The sequence below is a fragment of the Gadus macrocephalus genome, chromosome 19 (assembly GCF_031168955.1).
Source record: "Gadus macrocephalus chromosome 19, ASM3116895v1".
Classification (NCBI taxonomy): domain Eukaryota; kingdom Metazoa; phylum Chordata; class Actinopteri; order Gadiformes; family Gadidae; genus Gadus; species Gadus macrocephalus.
Genome location: NC_082400.1, coordinates 9,618,955 through 9,628,757, shown reverse-complemented (window position 1 = coordinate 9,628,757; position 9,803 = coordinate 9,618,955). Strand labels below are relative to the sequence as shown.

At 41.0% G+C, this 9,803-nt stretch overlaps 2 protein-coding genes across 9 annotated transcripts; one reads left to right on the top strand and one right to left on the bottom strand.

Annotated features, from left to right (window-relative positions):
• Positions 1-200: 200 nt before the first annotated feature.
• On the top strand, positions 201-2,759 carry si:ch73-234b20.5 (uncharacterized protein LOC449923 homolog). The gene is made up of 3 exons (XM_060038561.1): positions 201-421; positions 1,603-1,773; positions 1,908-2,759. The coding sequence occupies exons 1-3, from the start codon at positions 419-421 to the stop codon at positions 2,043-2,045; spliced, it is 312 nt and encodes a 103-aa protein (XP_059894544.1). The 5' UTR covers positions 201-418; the 3' UTR covers positions 2,046-2,759.
• LOC132447642 (heterogeneous nuclear ribonucleoprotein D0-like) lies at positions 2,367-9,702 on the bottom strand. Of its 8 annotated transcripts, XR_009523162.1 has the most exons (10): positions 9,262-9,702; positions 8,871-9,043; positions 7,904-8,105; positions 6,715-6,876; positions 6,246-6,377; positions 4,915-5,011; positions 4,494-4,655; positions 4,292-4,391; positions 3,777-3,878; positions 2,518-2,847 (listed from the first exon to the last, which is right to left on the bottom strand). XR_009523162.1 is itself a non-coding variant. In XM_060038531.1 (9 exons), the coding sequence occupies exons 1-8, from the start codon at positions 9,262-9,264 to the stop codon at positions 4,324-4,326; spliced, it is 999 nt and encodes a 332-aa protein (XP_059894514.1). In that variant the 5' UTR covers positions 9,265-9,702; the 3' UTR covers positions 2,518-3,878; positions 4,292-4,323. The 8 variants fall into 8 exon arrangements, 7 of the variants coding, with proteins under 7 accessions (XP_059894520.1, XP_059894519.1, XP_059894514.1 ...); XM_060038531.1 differs by having other exon boundaries at positions 2,518-3,878; XM_060038532.1 differs by lacking the exon at positions 3,777-3,878.
• Between the last annotated feature and the right edge of the window lie 101 nt (positions 9,703-9,803).

The following is a 9,803-nucleotide window of genomic DNA, read 5'->3' as shown; positions in this document are numbered from 1 at the left end:
ACATAAACAAGCATTAGAAAACAGTCAACAGACATTATCATTCGTAAGGTTTGCTTTCACTGGCACAGCTACCCGGTATATTGAGGTTTGTTTCGTTTCCTTATTGAGAGTACCTTTTGGTCCAGCATGCCGGTAAAAAGAAGAAGTCACTGGTGTCTGTTCTCGTTTTATAGTTCTTTGTGCTGATTATGGCTGGAGTGTTGGGAGCCAATGGAAAATGAGTTTATCAATGTGTAACAACAGGAGAGGTAGGGCCTGGTGAATTGTGGACACTGTGAACTCACAATGTGACTCAGAGCCACCAGGAACACAGACCTAATAATTTGTTTACTATGCTTACAAGAGCAAGACAAACGACTTTCTGAGGATTTATTTTGGTTCGAAGGAGGTCCCCTCTGACTCTTTAGGATCTCTAACCATGGTAAGTGTTTGGAAGTTCATACTTTGTAATTCCTTTAACGCGATAGAAGTTTAAATGTTGTTTGCCCTGTCGCTGCATGTTTCCTCAAGCAAATGATAAGCAAATTGCTGTTCTTATCTTTATGCCTCATGTTCTTTTATGAGTGAACTATTTTGTTGCTTTGTATGTAAGCCTGTATGAAATACATTTACAGGCAGGTATGTGGGCTTATCTTATATGTCTTGTCTAAATGATACACAAAAAACTAAATCTGCCAATATCTGGTGGTTGAAAAAGGCTTGTTGGGTATCTGTTTAGCTATGAATATGTTTTGTTTCAGGGGTCACCAACCTTTTTGAACCGATGATACTCATCTATGTGAAGACACTGATCGTGTTAATGATTTCTCGCAATAATTATCAACAATGACTTAAAAAAGGTGGGAAAGAGTTGTTCAAGAATGAGTTGTGCTATTTTAGAACAGGCCTGCGGGCGCCTCATATGGTCCTGGTGCCCGCGGGCAATGTGTTGGTCACCCCTGTTCTATAGCAAGTTAGCACAAAGCTACAAAATTGCTTAACAGATGAAAATAACGAAAGTGGTTTGCAAAACAACACAAGAAAAAACAGAGCAAGAAAAACAGAGCTAGCTGCTCAATAAAAAACATCAAGTTTAAACTGCCATTTTTCTGAATCACGACATTGGATTGACTAAATTGCATCACTTGAATGAGCGCAATAAAATCAGCCAATCAATTCGGAGCACGTCAATGGACATATCCTATCATAACATTAACTCTTAAAGGGCTCCTATTTTACCACTAGCTGGGATGATGAGTGCCGTTACCTATCAGTGACGTCAGAGATATTCACCCACTTAATCTGGTTGCACAGTCCCACTTGTCACTGTGTAGGGAAAACGGTAAAGCTGCCTTTAATGGCTCATCAGCCTTAAAAAACACGTGAAGGAAATGTTCTACATACGATTGTCAAAAGTAAAAAAAAAAAAAAAAGAAAAAGTTAAATTTCTTCATGTCCATTTTGGCATATTGTTAATACAAATATATTAAACAAAAAAAAAACACGTGAAGGAAAAAATGACAAAAAAGTGCATACCCAAGCAGTGTGAGGGTGCAGAGGTTGTTCAATACCAAGGGCTTGAACTCTATTCTCTCCTTTGGTTTTACCTCTGCATTATTTCAGGCTAATTACGAGCCTCAGGCCCCAGCCGCTGTCTCCTCCTCTAAGATGGAACAGGTGCAGGGTCAGGTGAACGAGGTCAAAGTTATCCTGAAAGACAACATCGACAAAGTGTTGGAGAGGGGGGACAGATTAGACGACTTGATGGATAAAACCGAGGACCTGCAAGCAACTGTGAGTATTGGAGTATTGACGAAGGCTGTGTACTTTAAAGTCACAGGGTTTTGACCAATAGAACTCATGAGGAATTCAATTAATAAAGAGTCTTTCACTGACAATTATGACGTTATATTTGTTTTCGTTTGCAGGCGGACACTTTTCAGAGGACGTCCACTCGCGTCGCCAGAAAGTACTGGTGGAAAAACATAAAGATGATGATTATAATCGGAGTGATCGTGCTAATCATTTTAATCCTCATCATTCTCTTTGCCACCAAAACCATATAGCAGTAGCTTCTTTTGATTTTTTTCAAAGAAACTAATTCACCAAAGGCTTAATTAGTTAAAGCATAGTTCTGAAAGAACATCAAGACTCATCACACCAATAACGAAGATATTTGTACAACTTGTGATGGACAAGTATTTGAAACTGTAAGGACTGTGATCTTTTTTTAATGTAAGCATATCAAAGATGAAAGGTTGAACTGCTGTCTGACCTCAGAGCTATGTATAAAAGTGGGCATTACTGTACTCCATGAACTAACTTCACACTCCAATACTCGATCTTTGGTGCAACATAGTGATCCAAAAGGACACAACCCCAGAATGTTGTATTTATTTTTTATTATTCCACGTGTTATGTTTGTGTCCATTCCACTGTATATAAGTAAACAAATACTGCTTAAATCTGTAACAATGTATATATTATTATAACTACAATGAGGACTACGATGGCAGGTAACTGATTGAATGTTTCCCAGCACAAAAATCAATAATATCCTATTGGCTCAGCTTATCCAGTACATACTGCCATTCAGAACTGGTTGATGCAAAAAGTTGATCACTTTAAAAGGAAAGTGGTGTCTTTCTTAGCAATCCTGTTTTTTGCGTACCAAAACCCAGCAAAAAAGTCAAATCTTTGACGAATAGAATAAAATAAGGATAGTGATAAAATTATGTGATTGGAGGACCACCTCTGAATTAAAAACAATGGACTGAAAACCTCTGACTGGATTCTTGTGCCTCCTCAACACCACACGCCATCCGTTGCCCCCCCGCGCAGATTCTTCTTCTACCGCCATCTTGAAGCCTGGAAAAATAAAAACAAACAGAGATGCCTTCAGGCCGGGGATGAACGTCAGACAAGCAGGGCCTCAGCCACAAACCATAGGAACCCCCTGTATTTATCAAGGTCAATAATCATAGAGGAGAAACTGAGGACCACTCTTAGAACACGTTTTAAGATTTTAAACCACCATAGTTAGTCCATAAGCTAGAAATCCCAGCGTACAAAATGGTAGATGTCAAAGGAGGCCAGAGTACTCAATTGAAGTACTTATTTACTAAAAAAGATACACATTTATAAAAAACATTACATGCAAATTTCTGCAGATGTAGCGGTACTTTCTAGATTCGTCCGTGTTTTACATATATTAAAAAAAAGAGAATTTGTTAGAGAGGGACATTAACAAGGTTTAAAAGAGAGCGAGTCTTTTCCTCTTTCCTGTCAGTAACACAAAGCAAAATGACAAATACAGGTACAATTACATGAACCAAGGCTTCGTGTACACGTCCATGTACCGACCAGGTTTTAGCTCATGGACTACAGGCTATTACTGCTACAAGTGGCGCTAAATAGAGAAAGCAAGCATTTAAAAAAAGATACCATTAGGAATACATCGTTTTGAATTAAGAAAAAGCAACTGGAAAGTCCAAAGAATGCTGTACGTCTAGAAAAGCAAATCAGTTATATAGTTAACCATTACATCTGGGGGAAGGGATTGGCAGTACAAGGCCTGCAAAAAAATTAACAATTACATACGATTACTTAATTCTTTTTTTTTTTACATTTACATACAATAAAATAAATAAAATACAACAGCTCAAACTGAAAAGAAATGACAACGTCAAACTGGCGGGGGGGGTTTCTCCCCTCCCCCCAGAATTAAAAGAAAAACAAAAATCATTATTTGTGATTTCAGTTTAGAAATGCGGATACAGGGTGTAGGAGGACCATACCAAATGGCGGCATTCGAGAGCCTATGCCTCTCGTACCCCGTCCGCACTGAGCGGGCACAGAGTATCTGGGGGTGGAGCTGGTTCGCCTGCAAGGAATGTCCGCTGGCAGGTACAAACAAGGTATGTGAGAGTTAGGAGACAAAACACACTTCTGGGAGCTCTTTCTGTCATTCTTTTTCCATCCTTAACTTTTTTTGGGCTTTTGGCATCCATTTTACTGTAGTAGTAGTAGTAGTAGTAGCAGTACGTTACCTGTTAACTCTACAGTTAAAAGAAAGACAACACAAAGATGCACAACGACAGCAGCAGAAGGCCGGCTATGTTAAAAACTAGTTGTCAAGCACATGAGGGTGCGGAGAAGAAAAAACACAGGCAAAAAATGAATTAATCAAAACGGCAAAGATTACACGTTAATGTTTTACCGTACGACAAATATAAACATGACGCGTTTACGTCAAACAGACACGACTATGACTGGGAGGGGTTGGCGGTACGGCCGTGGGGATGGCACGTACCTTCTTGGAACAGGTGTGGCCGTGCCGTGGCGTTAATACGGTTTGTAGCTGTTCTGGTGGCCCCCTCGTCGCGGCGACTTGCCGTATCCGCCCTCCGGATCTGAACGGACATTTTGTAAAAGACGTTGACAACATTTCCGTTGGCACAAAAAAAATGACCAGATTTTTTCGTCTCTCTCTCGGTTCCAGGAGCACGACTCACTGTCGTAGTCACCGTATCCGCCGTAGTAGTTGTTGTAGCCGGAGTAGTCGTATCCTCCGCCGTAGCCGCCGTAGCCCTGATTGTTGTAGCCGTAGTTACCGTAGTTTCCGTACCCTTGGTTGCCATAGTTGTCGTAGTCCTGGTCCCAGTGTTGACTGGGTCCTGTAACGAGAGGCACTGCTAGAAGAGGAATCGATGCCTGAAGCCTGAGGCACATAATCATTTGACCTTTACTATAGTAAGTGGAAATAACAGCTTTGAATACACTAATCCTTAAGGAAAAACTGTTGCTTGATCACTGGTCTAACATATGAAGGCAATTGTTATAGAGGAAAAACAACCAGAAATGAGTGAAAAATGCAATTTGAAGCGATGAATCTGGTTTTAGTCATGGTTTACAGTAGGCGGTAGATTTACTGACCCCCTCTTCCCCGAGGTCGGGAGCCGTAGCCCCCTCGGCCCCCCCAGTGCTGCTGCTGCTGGTACTGTTCCTTCGACATCGCCACCTTGATCTCACACTGAACAAGTGAACAAGAACACCACCCAGGTTACAACCCATCATTCAAATAGAAAAGTACCCAACGTTGATGAATGCTGTTTATTTCTGTCCCATATCATTTCGTTCACAATAATACCGGCATAACTTTGTACATAAGATAAAAGTGGCTCATCATGATATTAAAGTTTTAGCGGCGTGATCACGTGTTGATGCATTTGCAATGCATATTACTCAAGCATGCAAATAGCCTTCAGCGTTCTGGTCCCCAGAATGAAACAAGCAGCCTGAAGGCAAGAGCAGGCCGTCAGCCTCTGACGATGGAGTTATTTTTAATGACAGTTCTAATGTCATTAAAGTTCTAATGACACCATTAGAACTACTTTATGTTTATTTTTTTGATTTATGTTGTCCCTATTTGCACTAATAAATGCTACTGCAACTTCCAATAAATTATTGTGCAGTATTAATATCATCATGAATATCGTTTACGCAAATTACCCTTCAGTATTATTTTAAGGCTGTGTCCCCAACCCGTTGTTCAGATAATAATCCCTAAAAACAATACCTTTCTTTATAGTACATATCAAAATACGGAAAAACAGTACAGCAAAAAAAAGATCAAGCAGCATGGATATCATTTACAATAAAAGTGGAGGGGGTTATCTCGGCCATGGTGGAGAAGGAATTGGGGGAAAGGAACTTTGGCTTTGACTCTCTGAAATCCAGATTGAAACCCTACATGGAGGAGAAAGGGATTGTTGCCGTATGCGGGACAGCTGTCAGTTCACTTCGGGTCCATGTCATTTCTCCAACGCTCCATTGTTCTGACCTCTCGGTCGTATGCGGACTCCTCCGGCTGGACTCCTCCCGCTGCTCCACCGCCGGAGGAGTCCGCATACGACCGAGAGGACGGAACAACGGAGCGTCGGAAAAATGACATGGACCCAAAGTGAATTGACAGCTGTCTGCTGAAAACATCTTTCTCGAATGCCGCCTGAGTTTGTTGTTGCTGGGACGTAGAGGTAAACCGGAAGTGGGTCTATAACCACTTGTTGAAAGGGCTACAGCGCCAACTAGGGTAGCAGATTCAGCCATGCTCCGGCCATTATCCGATCTCTTAAAGGCCATGTACGTTCGGATAATTGACACGGTCTGTTCGAGTAGCAAAATCGGTATAAGGCTTAATCCGATCTAGCTGTCCCATGTAAACGCACTGACTGACTTAAGGAGGAGCGTAAGGAGAGCTGGTGCACCTTGCTGAGGCCGATGTTGTGGTACTTCTTCTCCATGATCTGCTTCACCGTCTCTTCCTCTTTGAACGTGATGAAGCAGAAACCTCTCCGCTTGTTGGTCTTGTTCTCCATCGGCAGCTCTACGGCCTCCACCTGTTTAGATGTTACAACCACAGCAACCCTTCAGAGGCAGGTGGTCTTCCTTAACGATGGGATTGATGAGAACAAATAAGTTTTCAAATAAGGCCTAACACCTTTGAAGTGGCTTTAAATGGCTAATCAACCTAACACCATGTGGTAGCCTAGGAGGCCCTTTAATACTGCATTCCTTTCCCTGCGTTATACAACTTTTTATCCTGCAGTGCATTCTGGGAAAATGCACTACCATCAAAAGACACATTAGAGAACTCATGATTAGCCTGCTAATGGGATAAAGCCATGATAAAACATGATGCATATTAAAGATATCCCTGTGTATATCTAGGCCTACCTCTCCAAAAGCACCAAAGTACTCCCTGAGTTTCTCCTCTGGGGTGTCGGGAGAGAGACCGCCCACAAAGACCTTCCTGATCGGCTCCTTGCTCTTCATAGCTTTGGCCTTCTTGGGGTCAATCACCTTCCCGTTAAGCTTATGATCCTTCTGTGTGACCACCTGAACCACAAGACGCACCGGTTATTTAGTCAACATACAATCACACACTCGAAATCTGTCCATTTGTGTAAAAAAACTCACATGCACATATGTAACAACAAATGGATAGCGCACTTGTTAACACAGGCTATCCCTAGACAGTGTCCTAGGCTATCCCTAGGCAGGATCGGACCTGGGTGCGATCCCTTGAGCAAGAAGACCCCTACCTGCTCGTCAATGACAGGTAATGACATGCAAGTTGCATTGGATACAGTCGTAAATATGACTGAATATTAGAACAGTTGGAATGTCCCGAAACTCGTAATATGTCCTATAACTAGGGCTGGGTATTGCCAGGTACCTCACAATTCCATTGAATTCGATTCTTTATGTCTTGATTTGATTCGATATCGATTCGATTTGATATTGATCCAATTGCTTTGATATCGATTCAATAATACGTGCAGATGACAAAACCTAAATATTATTTAGAATGAACCATTTCAAAATGAATTAACGATTTTATTGCGCTTTAACTAGCAAAAAGGGAATACACCATTGAATAGTATTGTTCATGAGCTAAACTTGCAGCATAAAAGTAATAATCATAACATGGACAAATGTGAAAGGGCATGCACATTTACGCAAACTTGCATCTAGATTACAATGACTGAGTATGCTTTTTTTTTTTATGGAAATAATTTATTTAAAAAAAATCGGAATCGAGAACAAATAAATTGCAGTGCGTTGTTGAATCGATATTTTTACCCAGCCCTAACTACAACTAATAAAAAATTGTTATTGTTTTTAATAAAAAAAAAAATTGTTATTGTTTCTGATTGCTACAAATACTCTGCACTCCGTTCAGTTGTTGTTCTTTTCAACATGCACCACCAAGAGTAGTAGTACAAGTGACTGCATCCATGCTATGTTCGTTCTGAGCCTCACCGGGAAGTCGCTTTGGGATAAAAGCCTCGTCCAAAGGACTAAATGTGAAGGGTCAATGTAAAAAGATATGCATGACGCAGGAGTGAAGCCCCCCATTCACCTTGTCAACACTGTCCGCCTCCTTGAACAACACGAAGCCGAAGCCCCTGGAGCGGCCGGTCATAGGGTCCAGCTTCAGAGTGCAGTCCACCACCTCTCCGAACTTGGAGAAGTAATCCTTCAGGTCTTTCTTGGTGGTGTCCCAGCTCAGCCCCCCCACAAACATCTTCCTGTGGAGATAAGAATCGATGCATGAGGATGAACTGGTGGAGAGGGAGGGATGATGGCGGTGTTGGATGTTGGTTTGAATTGGAGGCTTTTCATTCTGAACCACTGTGCTTGCAAAGGGAGAAGAAACTAAGAATATTCCATGGAAAACTAAGCTTGGGAATTGTCCAAAAAGTTTGAACTGTAACAGGGAATATAAATGTAGTTGAGGAAAATACACACAGGGTAAAGGGAATAATATTATTAATGGATATACAGTTAAATTTCCTCCCTACATTTCCTTATTCCATTATGCCGAGCTGGCCGGAAACCAAAATCTATCTGATTGACATTGCATGTGTAATAGGCATATTCGTATTATAAAACATGTGCAAGTCTACTCATGAAAATTTTTCAGGTAATAACAATTGATGCTTGACATGTGTGATGATTAACATCGTCATGGTAGCGCGTTTTTGTTGTCACCACAGGTGGCATTAAAAAACCGTTGGAAGGATTACAATTTACTGTTTTCATTCAAATAAGACACTGAAACAATCAACCCCCTTCCTCCAATTGCCACTTATAGTTTTAGCATATTTCAACATTGTGTGAGTGCAGACTGTTACACCATCCTTCGTTCATAATACCTGCATACACTCGCATTTCAGTGAACATAGCCGTATTCCTGTGTTTAGATATGACATTGCTCTAAGCCGGTACTAACATGTCTTACATGAATGAGTCGACATATAGTTGAACGTTAAGATAAGATATGGCTCTCAGGTTAACATGTCTAACATGACGTCTAGTTTCCTTACCCTTGGTCCTCTTCGTTTTTGCTGGCATCAATTTTTGATCCCTCGGACTCGGCCCCTGCTAGGCCACTGTCAGCCGTGGCAGACATTGCTTCGTCGTTGCTCGCCTCTCCATCTTCCTCCATGGTCATCATGGTCGGGTCATCTCCGAATTCAAGGTCCTCCGACATGACAGGCTGTGGTTGTCCTCGGTGATGAAGAACCGCCTGTTATTTACGATAACGACTAAAGACTGTCGCTCCTTGTGGCTCAAGTTAGCAAAATTAGGGACCTGACAATATGCTGCGGTTGTCGGTTAATGGTTTTGTACGTTTTAAAGACGGAGCTGGTAAAAATAGGTTTTCTTTTTTAGAAGCTGATATTTAATATAATTAGGAAACTGGAACTCAACTACCATATTATCCGTAAGGTTTTCCTCTTCTCTCCTCTTCCTCAGCTGCCGTCAGTTGATGATTCTAAACTTTCAGGTCCGTCACCGCCCCCTGGTGGTTCAGGGGTACAATCCTTTGTATTTTCAGACATTCGCTTAAAAATGCGATTTTCTTTCTTAAAAAACCGACTATCAGCAATCGTCACTTATGTGTTTTGCTTATAGTCATATCATAAGTATAATTAATAAGTATTTATCAATTATTATTATTATTATTATTATTATTATTATATATTACAAATTATTATGCTCCACATTAATTTGCAAAATATGTCCTAGATGCATCCCTTCTAAATTTTATTTAGATGGGATTGGGATGATTTCAAACAAAGTTATTTGTCCAGATAGGTATATATCAACTAATAAAATAAATGAATCTCTGGCAAATTTGACCGACACTGTTGTGCAACACAAGGACTGCATCAAATACTTTCTGAGGCGTGACTCTAAATTACACAATACCCTTAACGCCTGCAGCACCCCGGAGTGTTTCACTGAGGGTGAAA

Bases quoted from the DNA above. Each gene is read 5' to 3' on its own strand.
- LOC132447642 (XM_060038530.1), bottom strand. The intron at 8,106-8,870 runs GTAAGGAAACTA...CCTCTCCACCAG, and splicing joins AAAAACGAAGAGGACCAAGG to TTCATCCTCATGCATCGATT. The intron at 4,392-4,493 runs GTGAGTCGTGCT...ATGTCCGTTCAG, and splicing joins CGGATACGGTGACTACGACA to ATCCGGAGGGCGGATACGGC.
- si:ch73-234b20.5 (XM_060038561.1), top strand. The intron at 1,774-1,907 runs GTGAGTATTGGA...TTTCGTTTGCAG, and splicing joins CCGAGGACCTGCAAGCAACT to GCGGACACTTTTCAGAGGAC.